Below are 22,762 nucleotides of genomic sequence, written 5' to 3' on the forward strand. Positions count from 1 at the left end.
TTTTTTTAGACTATATTATTGTCATATAAATTTTTTATTACATTATGTTGTCTAGCTCTTAAATCTGAAGATGTATTCAGTTTTAATATTGTATATAAATTGACATAAGCATTTTTGTTACTATTTTAATATTAATTTAAATATCACCTTAATCAATGAGTGTTTCTTTACAGCTTCATTACTTACTACATAATTTTGGACCAAAAGCTTTACCAAAATTATCAATCATGTTGTATGTTTTCCATGTTGACGCTGGTTTAATGACCACATATGATATGAATCTCACATTACAAAGGTAAATACAGTTTCATATGATAACAAAGGGAAGTTCTATAACACTCAGTAGGGTACAAATATTTATATCTGTTCTTCTTTCTTCATTGATCATTTTTGTAAATAAGCATAATTGCTAAGATAACCTAATGGTTATCTGCCGTCTATATTTTTAACCAAACAGATTTGTCTAACAATTACCGATTGTTATTGCTAATACACACTGCGCTATTAGCATACATCTTACTTTCAATTATTTTCAGTGTGGCAAGTCTAAAAGCTGCTATTGAAAGGAAAACAAAAATACCAGCTCAATCTCTTGTGCTGCTTGTTAGCGGTGGGGAAGTTTTGCAGTTAGATCATATGGTATCATCATATAGTGCAGGGACAGATACAAACCCTATTTATATGTTTAGTAAGCCTTCAGTAAAGGAGAGTCATATTAAGCAATCCAGTAAGTGTTCATTAAGGAAATTAGTTTGTAGTAGATAGAAACTTGTTTATACATTAGTATAATAATAAGCTTTATTGATTTTTGATAAATTTAGATGCTTTGTTTTTTGTGACATTACTGTATTTTGAGTTGATGCATATTAATTTTTTTTGTCTTGCACTATTATCTACACTTTTTCTAGTATATCTTAAAATACTTTTACACTAGAAGTTTTTCACTCTAAGCTCATCCTTTCATATTCTGTTCTCCAAGACAAGCAAAAAGAAAAATAATTGTCTCACTTTTAGTGGTTGGTGATCTAAGTCCTATAGTTGAGTTGGGCTCGGGTGAATTCCGTAGTGAATCAAGTGCCTATGACGGAAAATCAGTTGGTGAATTAAGGAATGAGGTGGAAGTATGTTGTTCACTTCAGCCAAATGTTAGCACAGTATCACGGTGTGCTTCGTTAGCAAAAGAGTTTAGTGAATTGGCTCATGAAGGCTCCAGGAATTGTGAACAATTAGTACATGAACAGCATTTGCAACATCAGGTGAGACATTTGGAGAAAGCTTATAATTTTGCCATTACAAGTTCTCTATATATTTGTATTTATTAAGTTTGCCCTGTTATAATTGTTGTTTTTAATTATTAGGGTTGGGCAGCTGTAGTAGCAAATTTAGAAGATATTTTTAATGAATTCTGTGAACGTTCTCGCAGTTTTAAGGAGTCATTTAAGAAACATCGTATTAAAAAAGAAGAATACCATGAAATGTTAAACACGTAAGTAATCAATATATTTTTTGTTAATCTTGTATGCTTTTATTTAATTTGGTCAATATTTACTTTTGCTCATAATTTATTTTAAATCATGTATTTGTTCCTCTTGATTTTCCAAGTTTCTCTCAAATTAACGTTTTTATAACTAATCGCCTGTAACTTAATTTAAATGTTTTTAACTTCTTGGTCTTATTTAACCAGGATTACCAGACAAAATTAATAAAATAAATATTTTGAGAGCATCCAGAAACTATGCATCAAATGTTATGAATGAAATATTAGCACATGTACTTTTTTATCAAAACAATATTCTTAATGTATGATTGATAGGTGGCAAAAGTTAACTATTTGTAGAGTCATTTTAAAGGGTATTGTTGATATTTCTTCCTACTTTTGACGGCACTGCAAGGCCGTATTTAATAAAGTAATAAGCATAGATAATACCAAAATTACATTAAATTGTTAACTATTATTTCCTATATAGATTATTGTATCCGAAATAAATTGTTATTATTATATATAGGCTGAATGAAGTACTGGAATCTCTGGGCAAGATTCCAATTCTCACGCCGCTTCAATTGCACGCTGAGACGCATCGTTTCTCGGCATTTGACGTTTTCGAAGAAACAGACTTTGAGGCTCATCATTATGGAAGTCAGCCGCGATCAGACACAAGTTCTGAAAATAGAATCCCCCAAGATTTTGGTGTTGGAGTGTTTAAGCTATCTGATGAAGATGGTGAGTAATGATAAAATACTTTTATTATTAGGAGTACAAATAAGTTCCCGCCGTTTTAATGTAGCGAGCTTTCGCAGATGATAACCGGCTTAAAAGATAGTTTTATTATATATATATACCTATTAATATCATTGATTTCGTATTGGTAAAATATAATTTTTATTTGTTGAAAATGTCGAAATTTGAGCCAAGAAAGCGTCAATTGCGGGAAATATTAGTTTACTTCTTTAATTTAAAGAAATCTGCTGCTGAGGCGCATAGATTGCTCGTAGAGGCATAATATGGTGAGGGTGCTTTAAGTGAGAGGACTTGTCGTGAGTGGTTTCAAAAGTTTAAAAACTGTGATTTCGACGTAGAAGAGAAAGATCGCAGTGGAAGGCCAAAAAATTACGAGGATGCAGAATTGGAGGAAGATTCATCTCAAACACAAAAAGAACTTGCTCTAACATTAGAAGTCACTCAGCAAGCAGTCTCACATCGTTTAAAATCATTAGGAATGATTCATAAACAAGGAAATTGGGTTCCGAACGAATTAAAGCCGAGAGATATTGAACGCCTAGATGCTTAAGTGAAATACTGCTAGCTAGATATAAACAAAGGGTTTTTTACATCGTATCGTAACTGGTGATGAGAAGTGGATACATTATGACAATCCAAAAAGAAGAAAATCATGGGGATTACCTGGCCACGCGTTAACATCAACAGCAAAACCGATTATCACGGAAAAAAATTATGCTGTGTATTTGTTGAGATCAGCTAGGTGTAGTGTATTATAAGTTGCTTAATTCGAGCGAAACAATTACTGGAGCCCTCTATCGAACACAATTGATGAGATTCAGCCGAGCTCTGAATACTTCAAATGTATTATATTCTAAATATTTTATAGTTATACACGTCATTTTTAATTTCGTCGTAATTCATCATTCGTAATTTAATTATAACTCTGTTTACCATACGTTTTACGTAATTTATAGTAAACATGTTGTTAGTATAAGGAAAGATTGATACTTTATAAATACAATGGCTAAGGTACAAATACAGGCAATTAAATTGTACGAATGCTCTAATTACCCAAGATGCTTTGTATGTATAATGTCTTCATTTCCGGATAGCTGTGATTAAGAGCTGATTTACACAGGGTCAGTAACTGACTTCAAATTTGAGGCAAGTCAGTGCTGACCCGAAAAAAAACCCTGTGTAAACTGATTTGAAGTCAGTACAGTGGCTTGAAGTCAGCGCTGACTTGAATATTCGGACACGAATATTTTAAAGTCAGTTGGCGCCCCCCGCCACCCGCGCACCCCCGCGCCAGCCAAATAAACCCCGTGTAAACAGACAAGTCAGTGCGTGGTTAGTCACTGCCGCTGCGTTGTAGAGTGACCACGTTTTTTTCGCTGGCGATAACAATGAAGCTTAGCGAAGACGAAACATTAAAATTGGTGCAATTATATGGCGAAAACGAGTGCCTTTGGGATATTAAATCCCTAAATTACCGCAATAAAGAAATGCGGTCAACAGCGTTGCAAAATATGGCTCAACAAATGCAAATCGAAGGGCTCACTTCTACTGAAGTAAAAAATAAAATTAAAGCCATAAGGGCTACATATTATTAAGAGCTCGACAAGATACAAAAATCCACCAGATCTGGTGGCTAAATTTTTCAACAAATAATTAAATCGTCGTTTCAGTTGTTTTCGCGAATTCATTTTTCCCACTGACTTCACACACGTGTGCTCATCGTGAGAAACGCACCACTACTACTTTTTTTTTTTTTTTTTTTTTTTACTTGGGGAAATGCATTGCGCATACCCCACCGCGGTGCGACTGCTTAGTGCGGGAGGGTTATGTGGGACTCGCGAATGTGCATACCCACTAAAACCCCAAGGCGCCACCAACAATCGCCTTAGGAGGGATGCGGTAACAGCAGAGCCTTATCCGCTTCCCGACATGCGATGCGGCGGTTGTGTCCGCCTCTCCCCGCCCATTGTTGATTTGTGAAGATACTTGACACAGCAAGTATCCTTCACAGATCGGGCCATACGCTTTTAGGAATAGCTAGGGGAGATCGGGTCCAGTGCTTGCAGGGATGGATCACCATCCCTTCTTTTGAACGCATGGACCCCTGCTTCCCCGCTTGGGCACTCTTTAGGTGGCGAGGATTTGACGGGACTGCGGTTTCTTTCGCCGCCGCGGACGGGTTCCGGGACAAAGCTCCCTGGTTCTTCCCGCTTCTTCTTTGACTTTCATGACCGACTCGCAGAAATTGTAGAAGATTTTCCACGAGCCGTCATTTCCTGCGCTCAATATGGCTTTCACTACGTTTGGCAGAATTGCGTCCTCGCCCTGGAGGGCATCTAATAAAGGTCTCCTTTCCGCTTCCCATGCTGGGCAGTCCCTAAGTGTATGCAGGGCGTCGTCCCGGCTGTCTCCGACACAGTGGTGACAGGTTGGTGACTCCTCACACCCTACTACTTTGTGCAGATAGCTACCAAAACATCCGTGTCCGGACAGCATCTGCACAAGTCGATAGCTGAGGTGACCCCAGCGCCTCTTTACCCAAAGTTGAAGCAAAGGTCTGAGGGCTTCGGTAGTATATTTACCGGCACTCGCATCCGCCAGCTCTCTTTCCCACTCTACTAACAATTCCTGGTCTTCTAAGGCTCGCCACGCGTTTAATTGTTCCAGTGTGGGGTTATCCCCTTTTTCCCGAGCTTCGGCCCTCCTCCAATATACTTCGCTAAAAGCAGCCGCATCGAGATGCCATGGCGCGGTACCGGCTATAACACACACTGCGTCATAAGACACAGTGCGGTACGCCCTCGCAACCCTGGCAGCGACCACTCGCTGCGACTGCCTGAGTATTGTGCGATTGTACCCGGTCAGTTTGTCGGCCCATATGGGACACCCGTACAGTGCTTTTGCCCGGATCGCATTTGCGTATAAGAGGCGACAGCCCCCACTCGGCCCGCCGAGGTTTGGCATTATGCGCGAGAGCATGTTTGCGGTGGCGGTGAGCTTAGGGGCAAGTGCCACGAAGTGTGGTCTGAAAGTCCACCGTGGGTCAAGAATCAGCCCAAGGTATTTGAGCGTAGTACCGACCCGGATAGCTACTCCGCCGACGATGATGTCTACGTCTTGAGGTGGAGCTTTTCTGTGGCCGTAGAAGCATATAGCTTCTGATTTCTGAAGGGCGACAACAAGGCCGAGCTTCTTGATTTCAGAAACCACCCGAGCTACTCCAGCTGTCGCTCGGAGGCGCGCTTCCTTAAAATCTTCTCCAATAGCGACCACGAGGGTGTCGTCTGCATAGCATATAGTTGACACTCCAGGGACTAGTTTCGCTCGCAGCACCCTGTCGTAACCTATGTTCCAAAGAAGGGGGCCAAGAACCGAGCCTTGTGGGACGCCGCACTTGATGAGGTGACTCCCTATGCCATTTTGTTTCGGGAAGATAACACGGCGGCCGTTGAGGTACGATGCTACACATTTTCTTATATAGGCCGGTAAGCCGTGGTGGCGAAGGCCGTCCGCGATACAGTCCCATGGCAAGGAATTGAAAGCGTTCGCGATGTCTAACGATACCGCGAAAACCACTCTGCCCCGTGACACCTGCTCCTCGCAGACGCTTCGCAGGCGCGCAATTGCGTCGATCGTTGACCTATGTTTCCGGAAGCCAAATTGAGCCTCATGTATGTTTGGTCCTATAGTTTCCAAATGATTGTAAATCCGACCGGCAATAATACGCTCGAAGAGCTTGCCGGCTTCATCTAGGAGAACTATAGGTCGATACGCTGATGGTGACTCTGTAGGTTTTCCACCTTTTTTTAGAAGAACTAGCAACCCAGTCTTCCATGTCGACGGAAAGAGGCCATTTCTAAGACATTTCGTGAGTAGGCCTCGAAAGCGCATGTCAAGACCAGCGTCGAGGGCCAGGGCTAACACTCGTCCGTGCATGCCATCGGGACCAGGTGCAGTTTTTTTAGTGGTCATGCGTGTTATTGCTGTCTTCAGCTCCGAAGGAGATACTTCAGACACTGTGACACTGTGTTCCGTGGTCGTCTCATGTGGGGAGCTCAGGGCGTCGCGTTCAGGAAAAAGTTCCGCAACCACTGTGCTGAGAAGTTCCGGCTCCATGTTTTTCGTGAGTGGCGGGGCCCACGAGCGCAGCTTGTTTGTGACAATCTGATACGGGCGTCCCCAGGGATCCCGCTCCAGGGTGTCAAGCAGTTCTTGCCATGCTTTCTTTTTTGCTTCGGCGATACCTATTCGCAGCGCCAGTTTTGCATCTCGGTATACGCTATATGCTTGTTTTTCCTCTTCTATGCGAATTGGTCGCCTTCTGCGAGTCCTGGTGTAGCCTCGACGAGCTGCTACACAAGCAATCCGCAACTGGGCGAGTTCTGCCGACCACCAGAATACACTGGTCCGGTGAGCTCCAGGGCGTCTTCTTTGCATTGCAGCATCCGCGATGCAAGTCATTGCGCCACGAAACCACTCTGCCTCTTCCTCTGGATCTACGGAGGCTGGGATCGGGCACCAGGCCTGCACAATCGTAGCCAATTCCGCCTGTTCCTTGTTAAGACTCCCAAGGGCCCATTTTGGGCCCAGTTCTGACGGGTCCGAGCTAGGATTGGCCGACGGAGAGAGAGTGCGGAAGCGGATATACCGGTGGTCCGAAAGCGTCTCAACCCCCGTCAGGACCTCCCAGTCCTGAACACGGCACGAAAGATGGGGGCTCGTGAACGTCACATCCACAATAGATTCTCCGTTTGTTCGAACACACGTAGCTTCAGAGCCCCTGTTAGCCACTACCAAACAATGCGCTGCTGCCCAGTCCACCAACGCTTTTCCTCGTGGGCTGGACACCTGTGAACCCCAGGCCACAGACTTTGCATTCAGATCCCCAGCGATGACTAAATGTCTCGGATGGCTCCATTGCACCAGGCTTCCCAGTTCGTTTAGGAAGGCCTCAAATTCAGCCAGCGAGCGATTGGGGGAGAAGTAGGTACTCGCGATACACATTTTGCTACCCAACTTTGCTGCCGCATAGCCGTGGCCTTTTCGAACTGGGCCAATGCAAGGCGAGCCATCTGCCGGTGTAACGATAATTGCGGCCAGACCGTCGAGGTCGCCAACCCAGTTCGCTTTTTCGGGTATTGAGTAGGGCTCGGAAATTATACCAACGTTGATATTCCACTGCGCTAGACTCTGGTACAGTAGGTCTTGTGCAGCAGCGCAGTGGTTTAGGTTGCTCTGAAGAAACCGTAGGGCCATGTTAATTTGCTGCGGTTTCTATGACCTCCATACGCGCATTGTTGCGCGGAGACTTTGCGGGCGTCTTTTTTTTAGGTGACGAGCGGCGCCTGGGTACCCTCACACTGGGAGCTGTGCAGCTGTTGCCACCTAGCCTGTGATCCGCTTTCCTACCGGCCTCGTCGCAGAGTAGGCACTTGGGTTTTTCACTGCAGGAGGCTGCCCTGTGACCGGCTTGACCGCAGCGAAAACACAGTTGGCTACGATCAGTATCGGACATGCAGCGGCTAGCTACGTGCCCGATTTGTAAGCAGCGAAAACACCGTAGCTCTCTTGGCTTTGCAACACTAATATTTGCCGCAACCCATCCGACAAAGAAACGCCCCGCTAAGAGTTTTTTGGCAGCCGTTACGGGGCAGTTAGCCCACGCTGCGCCAAGACCCGATCTATCTTGTCGTATACGGCTGATCCTTATTTGATCAGCCGGGCACTCTCCCTTCGCCGCAATCGCCTCGCGCAATTCATCCGCTGTAATAGAGTCGTCCAGGCCAGAGATGCGGACATCGGCGCATCGGACGGGCCGTGTAATCTTGATTCCGCTGTGACTCAGTACTGTTTTGAGTCGGTTGGCTAAGGCATCGGCTTTTTCCCCACTGCCGGCTCCGGGGATCTGAATTATCGTGGCTCCTGTTGCCGCTCGGCGAAACTTAACGCCCTCAATTCCAGCCTCCTTCAGATCTATTTTAGCCCGTGCTTCTTTTAGGGCAGCGGCGTAGGTAACACCCTTAGCTTCAGCGTCTTTAGACAAAGTGAGCACAATTGCAGCGGTACGAGGTGCCTTTAGCTTGGGCAGTGTCCTGGGTGGGGGCTTTTCAGCCTTCGATGTTGCCGACTTTGGAGCTCTCACATTTTTTTGCGTCGCCTTTGCCGCCTTTTGCCTTTTTTTAGTAACCATCGTCCAATTTTCTTCATTGGTGGTGGTCAGCGAGGGCCAGGAGTGTGGCAATATAATGGCACTAGCGGGAGAGGAGACAGGTGTATTTCTTTCAAACATTTCCATTCTCGGCGCGTTTGCCAAACGGTTTTGCTCATTATTTCCAACGGCAAGCGTCTGCACGGTTGCCTTTCCCCGTTTTGTTTTCGAAGCTGCAGCTGACATCGGTGATTTGGAAGGTGGTTTCGCCTTACCTTTTTTGCTCTTTTTACTCTCAGTCGGAAGGGGAAGGGCTGGCGTCTCCAAGTTGGGCCTTGACCCGAGATCCTTAAATTGCGCATTGATATGCTCACCTACCTGTCGGAGGATCCGAGCCTCCAGTTCGTCTACATTGACAGCTGGGTGGTCCTTCGGAGCTTGCAAGATCGACCTCAGCTCGCGCATTTCGCCTTGTAGTAAATTAAGTTGTGCACGGAGGCGTTCATTTTCTAGCTGCAGAGCTCGAGTTTCATCCGACAGCGTTTGCACGGCCAGATTATCAGCATCCGTTCTGATTGCTACAACTGCCTTTTTAAGAGCGGCTACAAAGGTACCTTTTAGGTTCATAGAACACCTGGCCACTTTTTCTACGGCAGCCAGGTTTTCTTCGATGCGTCTTCTGGCGTTTCCAACCGTACCTGTCTCAGTGGGTTTCTCGTTAAGAGCCGCGAGTTCCGCCTCGGCTTCACTTTCTCTCTCTACTCTCCGGGCTCTTTGGTATCCCGCTTTCGTGCGTTCGTGCGAAAGGATAGGGGTGTCGCTGCAGCTACTCTCCTCGTCATCCTGTCTCGTTCTCTTTCGGGGTCGCCAGAAGCGCGACTTCTCCCCTGGGGTGCAAGGAGCCTCACCTAGTCCTCGAGGACTCTGTTGATTGTGTGTCGAGCTTATGCTTAACATGGAGCTTGTTGAGTCTGAGCTCATATTGTCAGCCATGGCGAAGGTCCAAGTTGCACTTCGCACCGGTGATGGACATGAAGTGCGCTGGACGATCTCATTGCTTTCCCTTATTGCGATCTCTCCTTGTGTAGAAGGTGTTGCAAAAGCGCCTGAGCACTCATCCAACCGCCCGCTACAGTCCGTAAGCTTGTTCATTATTTCCGTATTATTGCCAGGTCGTGAGTTTTTGGGATCTATCGCATGGTCGTGGTCCGCCCCCAGAATACGATGCGGACCGGATGCCATGACCACTTGGTCATGGGAGGGATTTGACCCTCCTGGGGTAGTCTTTACTTTTCCGTTACTTTCCATGCTTTGAGGTGCTTTTAATTTTTAAGGAGGGGTAGCTCCCCTCTTTGGTGCCCTAGTGACCGGGTTTAAACCCCCCGGTCATGCATCCCATCGCCGGGAACCAAAACTTGGGATTCAGGTGACCTGTATACGGACAAAGTATACATAGAGATACACGTTGTAGTAATAATAAAAGCGCGGGTACGGCAGACCAATGTAGGCCGTGGAAGGGTCAGCCGCGCATAGGACGCACAGTATGAATAATCGTTTGTCCTCCACCTTGGCTTCGCATGCAACGAAGCAGCACAAGAACATTATACAGACGGACGTAAAACACCACTCTCCGCCAGCCCATTCAAGGGAGGAGGAAACACAGATACAAATAACACCAATACAAGTACTCACCGTTGCCGGATAAAGGGAAGCGGGAAATACAAATAACGAGCACGCACACAACGCTCCACAAACCAGCCTGTTGAGGAGCAGGGAGCACATTGAGACACGAACAAGACAAAACACAAAGCGCCGAAAACGCCCGGACAGCTAAAGCGCCCTCTACCCGGCCGCATCTCGCGTGGTTCTTCTAATGAGAACCTGTCGGGAGCGGCTAATAACGTCGTGGTGGTCCCATTTGCTTTCCAGCAGCACATTCAGGCGTACGCCCCGTGCCGCCGGTACTGAGCCCTCCCGCCACGACAAGGCTGGACCCCGCGGAACTACATAGTTCCGCGAGCACCACTACTACTTACTTCATGTAAACAGTTAAAGTCAGTCGCGGCGCCGACATTGGCGCTGCGACTGACTTGTCTACTTACCCCGTGTAAATCAGCCTTAACATTCAAAATACCGCCTCGTTACTAACTTATCAATACGATTTAGATTTTTTTTAAAGATTACTTTGATTTCAATATCCAAGATTTTGCCCGACTTGGTTGAAGAGATTCTGACCTATTGATGAAAATCGTATAAATTTTTTGAGTCTTTGAGAATGCAGACCAATTTTGTTATATGTGTAATTATGTTTAGATTTTTATAATATGGAAAGTATTTGAAAAATTCCCATAAGTTTGGTATTCTTAACATTCTCTAGACTAGAAACGACGTAAGTATAGCGTAATAAAGAACTCTCACGACCTTGTAAACCGTGGCCTATTAATCAGAATTTTTTCTATAAAAAACAATTTACCTCGTTATAATTACGTCTTTCAAATAGAATCTGGCACTATTAAATTACTTTACACGTCATCTTTATTATTTCCTCATGGCTTATTTCAGTTTTTGAGTTATCAAATCGTAATTAATGCAGTCGTAAGACGCGTACACGATTATAAAAACAATTACAGTCAGAATCTGTTATAACGACATCGAAGGGACTACTCATATTTGGTCGTAAAATCCGATAGTCTTAACAGCCGATGGCGTTGTTATTAAGTATATAATACATAGAATTCAGCCGGGACCTTTGATTTTGGTCAATATAACCAGTATGTTCTAAACGATGTCGTCGTAAACGGTTTTGACTGTATTACAATTCTATGATTTATTATTATATTTTACGTCCCATTACCTCTCTATTGTGCTACATTTTAATATGTAAACCAATGTTGGGTTTGTTCGAACACACACGAAAAACGCTGGGTTTTGATTTGTCCCGAATAGCAGAATAACTATTGTAAGAGTTGAAAAATTTCATGTTTTTCGTAACTGTTAAATGTTTAATGTTCAGACCGGTAAACGGTAAACTCCCATAAATTAAAGAACGTATTTTAATACATGAATCGGCACAAATAAAATAGTAGTGAACTTAATATTTGTTTTATACACAGCAATTAGACTAGATTTAGTTTTTTTATTATACCTAACATATGAACACTAAGATCTCATTATCGTTCTAGTTTTCGAACAAAAGAATGCATCTACAAGTAATGTGGAAGCAAGCGTGCAGATTGAGGAGTCAGACGAAGCGGTCTTCAAGGCTCCCTCTATTGAGAGCAAGGAGGAACCGACCTTGCTGCATTGGATTCTGGCACAGGGGAATAAAGCGTCGCTCCAGGATATCTTGGACTATTGTCAAAAAGCGCTGGCGCTGGTGAGGAATTTATATTTTCGATTATTAGTTCTAAGTAGAATTGTAAGCATTAACATAGCTTTTCTTTGACTTATATATTGAGAAAATCGAGAGAATATTTCGCGAGGTCCTAAATAAGCGAAATATGTGTATGTACATAGAGTCATTTAAAAGACGTTTCTACGTCTGTTTTTGTGTTTCGTCCTGAATTAACCCAAGACGGAAATTACAGGTTTCCAATTCAGTCAGGAAAACTACTCATAATTAATACACCAGTATTATTATAATTGTCACAAAATCAAATTGTTGATTTTGACTCACAGCTCACTTTAAAATAAATATATATTATTTTAAATAATATATATTCATTATCATTGATACCTAAACTTAAAAATAAACGGGTACTTAAGGAGATTATATAAATAATCTTCATGCCTTTAATGCCGACCATATATTATTTTTGCCCTGTACATCGTCAAGAATTCATCAAAAATCAATTTAAAAAATGCCAAAGTACACGTATACAGACTACGTCAGAAAATTAAATTCCATTTAATTAACTGAAATCGACCTTAGAACCTCAATTTCCTTAGGTTCCCCTTTTTTTTGCAAAAGAGTGTAATTTATAATGCGATAGATAACTTAACATATGTAGTTTTTTATGTAAATTATTTTTTCATACCTAGAAATTCAATTTAAATCTTAGGTAAAATTCGCGCGTTGCAGTATTTGTAACCAAGATCCTTTGAATCGGCTTGTGCGTTTTTAATTTAATGTATTTTTGATTGGTCTGATAGGTTGTAAATTTTTTTATATTTTTTTATGATATGGCATTTAAACCTTTAATACCACAAAACGTCATTTCATAGCAATATTAGTACTGTAATAATCTTTATACAAGTATATGCCATACTTCGGGTCAGCTGGTAAAAGTGTATAAACGGAAACAATGGATTATTTTAATCAGCCATTTTATGTCCCGTTAACCCAATTTTAATATCTGTTTAATTCCGTCTTTATTGTGTTACTAATAATATTTAACTAACACAAATCGATGATATTATCCTCAAACTGTTTATTAATTTAATGTCATTTGTAAAGTAATTAAAATGACATCACCACTAATTAAAATACCGTTTAGTTGCGATGTTATAGTATTGCTAAATATTTAATGATTTCTCGAAGTATTTTATAAATATATATTAAATTTATTGACGGTGGTACATAATTAATTGTATGGTTTACTATTACCATTATGTAACCAAAGTATTTTTTAACTACGTCAAAGAAATAAAAAAAGAATAGATAAACTAAAGTTTTTACTAGGGTTTTTTTAATAAAAAGTGATAATTAGAATGACGCAATTATCTATTATAAAATATTATTTTATTTTTGGACCTAAAGATAAAATTCACATTAAAAAAACCTTCCTTGAAAAATCGGTTACCGTGGCGACTACTGCGTCATTTTCAAATTTATGTATGTGATAGAAATTACTGGGAACTAGGTCCGGTGAATATGGAGGATGTTCCATCAATTCGAAGCCAGCTTCTTATGTATGTACCATACAGCTCCAGTATGGTAACTAATTTTCATTAAATCGCTGTACTATTGTATCGATGAACGCATTTAAATTTATGTTAAACATTATCGGGTTATTGTCCGCTGCTGCCTAGAAATAACGCTTTATCGGTAAGGTAATAATCAAAGTGTGTTTTAAGGTTAACTGAGTACGAATTCAATCATGCGCTTCATGCGTGCCGTAAATAGCAAATATTTGCCGGGGTTTTACTCGTGACCAGTGTTGGCCCAGTGGCTTTAGCGTGCGACTCTCATCCTGAGGTCGTAGGTTCGATCCCCGGCTGTGCACATGGACTTTCTTTCTATGTGCGCCTTGAACATTCGCTCGAACGGTGAAGGAAAACATCGTGAGGAATCCGGCTAGCGTTTGACCCAAAAAAGTCGACGGCGTGTGTCAGGCACAGAAGGCTGCGTATTAAGTTGATCTATTGAGAGCATGACGTACAGACCCGAGCGGTAACGCAAGTCCGGCTCTGTACAACAAGAGCAAACAACGTATATGGCGAGAGAACGTTGAGGTATTTGCTACCGCGGCTAATAAATGGTCTACCAAATCACATATTAGATTGCCTAACGCCAACCAATATAAACAGCAAACTAAAAAACTACTTTGCATTTGCATTTGTCGCGCTCCTAAACAAGATTGTTATGGTTACATGAATATAAACCACAGCGGTTTGCTAATGTAACTTGTTATGATTGTATTATATTTTTTTTGTAAAATAAAGAAATTTAAAAAAAAAAAAAAAAAATTAATATGATTGATTATTAAAATGTTCATGAAACAGCCACTGTTTTTTTTTTACTCGTAGAAGTATTTGGAAGTCATTTGGTTTATGTACGGACCTCATCCCTGGTCGTTACCATCAAAGTATTACTAATTTCTTGTATAGAAAAATAGATTCTAATTATACAGATAAAGGAGATTCGAAGTATTTTTTACAGATAGACGCAGAGCCCCTAAAAGAAAGCGAAGCACAGTTGTGCCATATTCTTGAATACGCAAATTTGCATGGTCTGAAACAAATTAAGGGCATCGAGGATCGCTTATATGGCCTTGATCAGCTTTTGAATGACGTCAAGAAGTTGGAGAAGGACCAGAGAGATCAGGCAGCTTCTATTATACAAGTGAGTGCTCCGATATTTGTATAGAATCGCCTTTGAATTTGACTAGATTTGAGAAATAGTTAGAGATTATTGACCCCCCCCCCATGTAACGCGCCGTAACGTTTTTCTGTACCCAAGTATAGTAAAACGTTTCGTAACCACCTAGCGACTCTTTATACCTAAAAGTTACCATTATGTGGTGTAAAGTACTGGAAAGTCGAAAATAATATTAACAATAACGCGTTCTTCAATCCCCGCCCCGTACCGTAACGTTTTACAAAAGGACCCCCCCCCCCCCCAAATTAGTTACGTAATACTTGAACGCTCCCAACAATTCACTCGCTTTCAACAATTCAAGGTCCCGTCAAAAGTTCTCGTCGCCATAGCTAATTTAGGCAAAATGGCGTCGCACCAGTTTCCATAATTAATCACGTAAACAAACGTTACGTGTTAATTATCATTCTTAAATTACGCAAATACACATATATTTCGATGAGTTAAATGTTTAAATTATTTAAAAATCAGCACAAATTACAGTAGTTTATGAGCAATGGCCTTATTGAGCTATCTCTTCCAGTCAATATTTTAGTTAAATAATTTTGTCACGTTCATTTACTTACCAAGTAATAAAGTGTTTGAGTGTTGATCATGTCCGTACTTGCTTAAAAATTATCACGAAACATAAAGAAATCTGAGGCAAATAAAGAGTTTTTACGAATAAAGGGGTTATTAAAAATGAATACTGACTTAATTTCTTCCAGTGTCGCGATCGTCTCAACTCTGCATGCGACCCAACAGTTCTGCAAACATTAGTGCAATCACATTGCTGCCAACTTGAGAAGCTCCTAGTGGGACACGAAAAGATTGTCGATATCAAACGGAGGATAGCCAAGTCCAAAGAGGAATTGTCACAAGTGCTTAAAGCGCGTTTAGAGTGAGTGCTCACAAAATTTCATATGTACTGAAATTTTTTATTAAACAACTAGCTGGCCTGGCGAACATCGTACCGCCTAACATTCGATTCTTTATTTTTTTTTAATACTTATTCTGCTAGTAAGATAAAAAAAAGAAAGTTGATAAGACAACAAATACAGTATGTCAAAAAATAAAAATTTACCTTCCCGGAACCCCTCCACTAACACTTGAACTTTATGATATGGTATTAAAGTTCAAATTGCCTTTAAATATTATTACGAATATTTTGTATGGGAATATAGAAAAGTGTTGTTTTTAGACTTTTTCCACTCACTTTTTTTTAATTTTTCTCCGTAAGAACCATCCTCGTATTTCAAGGAATATGTATTATAAAAAAAGAATCAGACAAATCAGTCAAGCCGTTTTCATGTTATGTCGTGACAACGGAAAACGGGTTTCATTTTTATATATATAGATTTAATTATTTCAGTTTGAAACCTTGATAAAAACCAAACATTTAAATTTATTCGTTCCTAAGAGATTTTTTTACTAATGGTCCCAATAAAGCCAGTCCATCCTGGAATTGAAATAATACTAATATTGATAGGCAAGTATTCATAAAAAACATTTTTTGTTTGTAATTATCCCATTTGCGTACGTTACAATCGGTTCGTGAACGTACTTTGTACCTACTTGATTTCGCTTGTCGTGTTCGCATGTTGTAGGGACGGCACCGCTTTTCTTTTTTTGTTAGTCTTTGTCCTAATTTTGTGGTCCAAAAAAAACGTAACGTATTTTTCTTTAATGTTGTACTATCAAAACGCCGAATTTCAATTACTTTACAGTTAATCGTACGACTTTTTCAGGGCTGTTCTCCGTATCGAGAACTCGATGTCCGTACAAGATGCGCACGCGATGCTGTCCTTTCAATGCCTTAGCCGTTTGTCCCGTTACTTCGGGATTGTTTGGCAATTGCATCAAGCGCCCGAAGTTTTTGTTCGTGCAGTACACGAAGTGTCGAGGAGGAGATGTTTTTCTGATGCGCATATGAAGGTATAATTCAGTATAGGTATATATTTATACCCGGTTTAGTCCAAAATTCTGTTATATATTGTAGACTGTATTAGCTATAGATAATTATCGAAAGACGACGAAACAACTTACTATGGAATATTAGCAGTCATTTAAGAAATTTTGTATATATAATAATTTATTAATAGATTCGTTATACCTATATATATTTAAAATATTTATTTTAGTATATACATCCATATTAAAAAACCCTGTGGCACTCGGGGACTGCCGCGGTAAAGCTAATGCATAGATTTTTTTATCAACTTATGCAATTATAATTATTTATTTATGCAGTATTTTTTTTCTTTGATATTAATTCAATCTACAACTTTCACCAGATTCAGACTAACACGCCTATATAGTCTGTCTCACACTAACGCGTACCAGTTGCACCGGCCGCGCTTACGCTGCGTCGAGAGATGTGAATACGCAGTATGCGTTCTGTCCCACTCTAACGCACCTGCGCTACGTCACCGATCACGCCAGACCGATGTGAGACGCAGTATGCGTTCTGTCCCTCTATAACGCGTATTCGCCGCATCTGTATTACGTCATCGTGTGTTAGGTTTATTTTCGTTACGAAATTTCTTGGTTCGGTCGCCGCGCTCAAAGCCCGCGATAACATCTATGCGATAGCTTAAAAACTTTTGTATATAGTATGTTACGAGTTATTTATCAAATAATTTACTTTTCTTCCACTTTCTTTTCAGTGGGCTACAGATCTAGCTGAGAAACTACTAAGAATTCACGAAGAAGAAGTGAATCGTCGCCAAGAGTTCAGCTCCATATTCGAGGGTCACTTCTTAAAGAGCCTGTTCCCTGGTATCACGGATATGCCGCCGACCTTTGCCACTCAGGCGCCGCCACCCTTTGATGGAAAATTGCCGAAGTTGACCAATGAAGATGTGGAATTCGTGACTCAGACCTTCCCAGCGCTTGCCAAGGATGTGCCGAAGTACGATATGCAGGCAACTGTGAAGTTTTTCCAACAGAGGTTGGTGAAATTGCTACCTAACTAACAAACATACTATCTTAATTATTTTCTATGGTCCAATTTTACTAAAGTGATATGCTATGATTAATTAATTTGTGGAAGAAAGTAACGTGTTGAACTTTCAAAATGCAATGATAATATATAAAAAAACGTATAGACTTTTTGTTAAGATTATCTTAATTGTACTTGTACAGATTGTATCCATAATTATGTTATTGTAATATACTAATAATGTGTTATTACTTACAGATTGTCAGCATCGGAAGAAAAAACCATTGACACACAGGTTGATATCGAAAAGTAAGTTTTTTATAATTTGAGGTATAGCTTTAGTTAGTTAGGTACCCACCTATAAAACAATTGCTTTTTTTTAACCAACATTTTTTGTCTCTTTCTAACGAATTGTGTTCACGCTGTAATTAAAAGAGATAGATGCGTACTTTAAAACGGTGTAATTTTTCATCATTTAACTTGGTTATTGTTATATTTTTTATAATTTGTAGACACAATATAAAAAACGCATTAAATATCTCTCATGATATTTTTAAAAATCTACTCAATGTAGATTCCCTCCCTCAAAGGCCGGCAACGCACCCCCTAAAAATGGGTGTCTATGGGCTGCGTAGACTCCCTTTTTGGTCGTCCCGCAAGCTCGTTTGCCTCCCTATTATATAAAAAAAAAGTAAATATTTAACTAAGATCTAATAATTAAAATAAAACCTAAAATCTAATGAATTCAGGGGTTCCGATTCGGACACGTTCGAGAAACTTCAGAGCGGCTCAAAGAAGATAGACATATCAACGACCTGCACCCCGGATACCGTGGCCGTGTCGACCGTGACCGAGGTAGTGACCACGAGTGACCGCGATCGTGACCGTGACCGTGACGAATTTGTCAACTCTGACTTTTATATCGACGAGTCGCTGGCGGCCAGTTTGGAGTGGGGCTGCCACGGACAGGTGCATTTTACGCTCAGATGAGATAGACAGGGCCGTTCTAGTTGCCGTTAAATTTTTATAACGTACAAAGGAGATTAAATAGTATTTTTAAATTAAAGGCCCGCTATGCACGAATGGTGCACGTTGCAGGTCCATAAGAATTTCTTAATTATAGTCGACGCATTATGAACTGTGGCTTCGGGTAATAATCATATTTATCTGTCTGTCTCGCTCGCACTTATAGGTCTTATGGAGAGGTGTAGTGATGTGCGTAAGAATTGTAGAGGTGCTTATCGATAACGGGATAGGTACGATCGATTTGCTAAATTATGTTAAGGAATAATTTTTCGCTGTCTGAAAATATTTTTTTTTCAAAACCATGTTAGAAAATATCTCTATTATGCGTATTGCGTCACAAAGCGTAAGTAATGTAATGAGTATCATAGCGAAAATCTTATATTTATATAAAAACAACAGGGCTAACTCGTAAGGGAGCGTTCAAGTATTACGTCACACAATTTTTGGAGATTTACGTTTTTTTGTACCCAAGTACAGTACTGTACCCAAGTAGAATAAAACGTTTCGTGACTACCTAGTGACTCTTTATACGTAAAAGTTACCATTATGTGGTGTTAAGTACTGGAAAGTCGAAAATAATATTAACAATAACGCGTAATTCAATCCCCGCCCCGCATCGTAACGTATTACAAAAGGAAAACATTGTTACGTAATACTTGAAAGCTCCCTCCGAACGACCAATCAGCTAAGTATCGATAACGGGTTGTATTGCGTGCACATTGTCCGACGACTAAGTTTAAAATGCGTCGACTTTAGTGCTGCTCTTTTGCCTAAAAACCTTTTCTTTAATATATGGGAACACTTAAAAATCATTAAAACACTTTCCTATATATGACCCAGATTTTCGGATTCATACATAACTTGTCAAAAATGTTTTTTTTTTTAATTTAACGGCAATCTTGTTTGTGTATATAGTTTAGACTGTAGTGTTCATATTAGTTAGAAATATTATAAACTATTTTAAATTTAGGCCATAATATCTTATCTGAGTGATGTTCGGATATGTAGTAATTTTTTGGTTGCTCCTGTCTTCGTGGCCCCATTTAGTTATTTGTTTAGTATAAGTATTTTATAGCGCTTATATCATAGATTATTATTAGTTTCATCTGTATACAAATTTTATATTATGAAAACCCCAATAAGTTTAAATTAAAATATAAAAATTATATTTTAAAGATACGATTATTATTATCGTTACTGCATTATTGTTGAGTTAGAAATAAGTACCCTCAACTCTACCAACATTTATCTTATATAGTCGATTTATTCAACATTTAAATTGAGAGGTTATCAGGCAATCCCTTGCACACTAGTACTTACCGTTGGTCTTCTTATAAATTTAATTAAGGGTAGAAACGTTACCTAAGAACTAAAAAAGGGTTAATTAAAAAAATATTTTTAGGACAACATGGACACACATAAAATTAACATAGAAAAACTACAAGATTTCCTAACAAAACTTTGCACTTTATGTAAAGTGAACGTGGTTTTAATAAAAGAAGAATTGGCCAAACTCAAATGTGATATGGAAGAACAAAAACGGTTTATGGGAGAGAAGTATTCGGAAATTGTTGAAAATTGGAGCAAGAGTAACGAAGGAATGGAAATAAGGTTTCGAGAAGAGAAGCAAAGGTTAATGGTGGATCATGAATTAGAACTAAGCGATATGAAGGCAATCCTCTCAGAAAAAGACAGAATAATCGAGAGTTTAAAACGGGAAAAGGAAGAACTGACGATTAAACATCAGCAGGAAACAGAAAGACTAGAAGAAGAACATAAAAGCACGAAGGAGATGCTCGAACAGACGTGGGAGGAAGTTAAAGCGTTTGAAAGGAAACTCGAAGAGTCTGATATTATAAAGGCAAAGGAAATCAAGGAAGTGCAAGAGAAGATGCATCTCGAGTACAAAGCGGAGATTGAGTCAATGCGATCAAGGTAAGTGATAAAAAATTAATAAATTTTTACATATTTCCTAGACCTTATAATATTATAACTTATTAAACGGAGTACTAGGGTAACATTCAAAGACGTACGGCACAACACATAGCATATATATACATAATATAACCGGCAATCATCGTTTTGCCATGTATATGTGTTTAATAAAATAACTATTTACTATAATAAAAAATAGGGGTTCATCGTAGAGGGATGAAAATGAGGGGTTTTATGTATTTTTGTACGCTGTATCATGAAAAAATTTCACTAAGGCGGTTGAAAGATAGAAAGTAGCCGATTCTCAAACTTAGGTACTAAATATGCATAAAAAATTTCATAAGAGGTCCAGCCCTTTCGGAGGAGTATGGGAACGAACATTGTGACACGAGAATTTTATATATTAGATACTAGCCGTTTCGCGCCCGCTTTGCTGGACGAATTAAAATAAATTTTATGTTTCATTATTTTATTTTTTTTCATATTTTTATTATTCTTCTTTTTAACTTCCCGCTAAGAAAATTGAAATATTTCGAAAATCGAGTTTTTAACAGATGTTGACGTTTAGAGGTTCTAGGAAGCCTCCCCGAATGTTTCCGCGGTGAAGTCCGTATGGATAAATTTTCATAAAAGTACAACAGCAATTAAAAAATGAAGGAACGTTGGAATTTAATAAATAAATAGCCATAAACCATCTAGGATAAAATTTCGCATCGAATGGTGGTAGTTTCATGTCGATACGATCAGTGGTTTAGGCGTGATTGAGCCTCAAACGAAGACCATTTTCATTATATATATATAGATATATACTTTATTATTTAAGCGTTTACAAAAAATATGCATGTGCTCCAGTGGCATCTCGAAGAGAGATGTCATTGAAGAATGTTAAAAAAATAATTATTGAAATATCGTTTCGTTTAAGATTTTATGAATCAGATTGATTTCCCCCTAAATTAAACTCTAGATTTCAATTTCGTGTCTAGATACCCCATGCATCCTATCATCCCATTTGTCCCTTCTTTCAGACGAACGCGTTTTTGTCAAAATTCACCGATATCTAGATCGATCAGTCTGATAAACGAGCTAGCTATGAATATTCATAGTTGCTTCCGTCACATTTTGAAATCAATTTTCCTATAATTTAATTATTTTTTTAAAATACAATTTAAATATACATTTAAAATACCTTATATTTTATATTCAGGTTCCGCCTTGTTGCCCTTACAAATAACATGGACCGTTCGCCGTCAGAGTCGAGCCTTGAGAAGATAGAGAGAACAGATGTTATAGAGATAGGCCATCACAACTTGATAGTAATGCAGACGAAAGAGAATGCAGAAGTTGAGAAGGAGCAAGCAGTAAGAGAAGCAGAGGAGAGATGTAGAACAGAGTCCGAACAGAAGATGAACGCGGAAATTTCTCTCCTAAAAGCGAAGTATGAGGCTGAAAAGCAGGTTGGTGTTTTATTGCTATTTTGAGATAATAATTAATAACATAAAAACACTTTTTTTTCATGTGTCCATTTTTTAGTATTGTCCTGATTTTTGTTTACATAGTTTTGTTCCAGAAGTTATGTCTAAATAACTATATGTCTTCTTGCTTAAATAATTGTAAGATGGATAGCCAGTAATAGACCAGCAGTTTTTTTACAAATTAGTAAATTTTTAAAATGCACGTATTTCATTATAGATCAGTTTCATTTGTTTTAGGTCGAAAATTTCACCACGTTTTTAAAATTCACCAGATTTTGGTGTAAAGTTCAACTCAATATTTAATCACTTTTTGCCATAAAAATATATCCTCACTAAGATAAATTACTCTTCAAATGTCTAGTCTATTTTTGGTAAACGTTTCGCCTTCAAGGTTTTGATTTACGATAAAAGCAATTGTTTTGGTAGGATTCAGTTGAAGATACTATTGCGACATGCGAAATGTGTGATTATTTAGGGTTTACGCGACGTAGCACGTGAAATTTACTAAATGGTGTTTTTTTGGATATTTCAATGTTCACACTGTGTCTAATTTATAAAGCCATTCGCGTGATTTAATTTTAACAGAATTATATACTCTTAATTTTTATTATGAAGTATTTATAATGAGGTAGTGTGAACGTAAAAATCTCTTTCTCTTTCCGGACTATATTGACCTTTATATACAGGTTACAATAAACGACGTGACGCGTCGTCTCCTCTCAGAGAAGGATCGCCAGTTGGAGCTCCTACGGGAAAGAGAGCAGACGCTGACTCGGGAATGCTCAAAGTATCGAGACACTATACAACAACTAACGGACCCTGAGACCAATGATTATGATAGCCTGCTTAAAACTCAGGTAATACGACCTATATATAATGAGTCGTTATTGTAACTACTCGTAGAACTTTACTATATGCAATTGGT

The 22,762-nt window shown here is 39.6% G+C and overlaps 1 protein-coding gene and 1 long non-coding RNA gene across 5 annotated transcripts in view; one reads left to right on the forward strand and one right to left on the reverse strand.

Moving 5' to 3' along the window:
• The window catches only part of LOC125052832 (RB1-inducible coiled-coil protein 1), a 32,592-nt gene that overhangs the window by 406 nt on the left and 9,424 nt on the right, over window positions 1-22,762 (forward strand). For all 4 annotated transcript variants that reach the window (XM_047653847.1, XM_047653849.1, XM_047653850.1 and 1 more), the window contains exons 2-16: window positions 174-295; window positions 537-727; window positions 1,015-1,256; window positions 1,359-1,486; window positions 2,007-2,221; window positions 11,570-11,763; window positions 14,269-14,451; window positions 15,192-15,364; window positions 16,212-16,398; window positions 17,130-17,413; window positions 17,663-17,713; window positions 18,154-18,259; window positions 19,833-20,365; window positions 21,570-21,819; window positions 22,524-22,694. In XM_047653847.1, the coding sequence (XP_047509803.1) occupies window positions 228-295; window positions 537-727; window positions 1,015-1,256; window positions 1,359-1,486; window positions 2,007-2,221; window positions 11,570-11,763; window positions 14,269-14,451; window positions 15,192-15,364; window positions 16,212-16,398; window positions 17,130-17,413; window positions 17,663-17,713; window positions 18,154-18,259; window positions 19,833-20,365; window positions 21,570-21,819; window positions 22,524-22,694 (2,976 nt within the window). In that variant the 5' untranslated portion in view covers window positions 174-227. The remainder of the gene's footprint in view (window positions 1-173; window positions 296-536; window positions 728-1,014; window positions 1,257-1,358; window positions 1,487-2,006; window positions 2,222-11,569; window positions 11,764-14,268; window positions 14,452-15,191; window positions 15,365-16,211; window positions 16,399-17,129; window positions 17,414-17,662; window positions 17,714-18,153; window positions 18,260-19,832; window positions 20,366-21,569; window positions 21,820-22,523; window positions 22,695-22,762) is intronic.
• Window positions 3,892-10,485, reverse strand: LOC125052834. Its single transcript, XR_007117495.1, has 3 exons — window positions 10,417-10,485; window positions 4,047-4,048; window positions 3,892-3,981 (listed from the first exon to the last, which is right to left on the reverse strand). It is a non-coding gene; the product is annotated as an uncharacterized LOC125052834 (long non-coding RNA).

The sequence above is a fragment of the Pieris napi genome, chromosome 10, assembly GCF_905475465.1.
Source record: "Pieris napi chromosome 10, ilPieNapi1.2, whole genome shotgun sequence".
NCBI classification, from domain to species: domain Eukaryota; kingdom Metazoa; phylum Arthropoda; class Insecta; order Lepidoptera; family Pieridae; genus Pieris; species Pieris napi.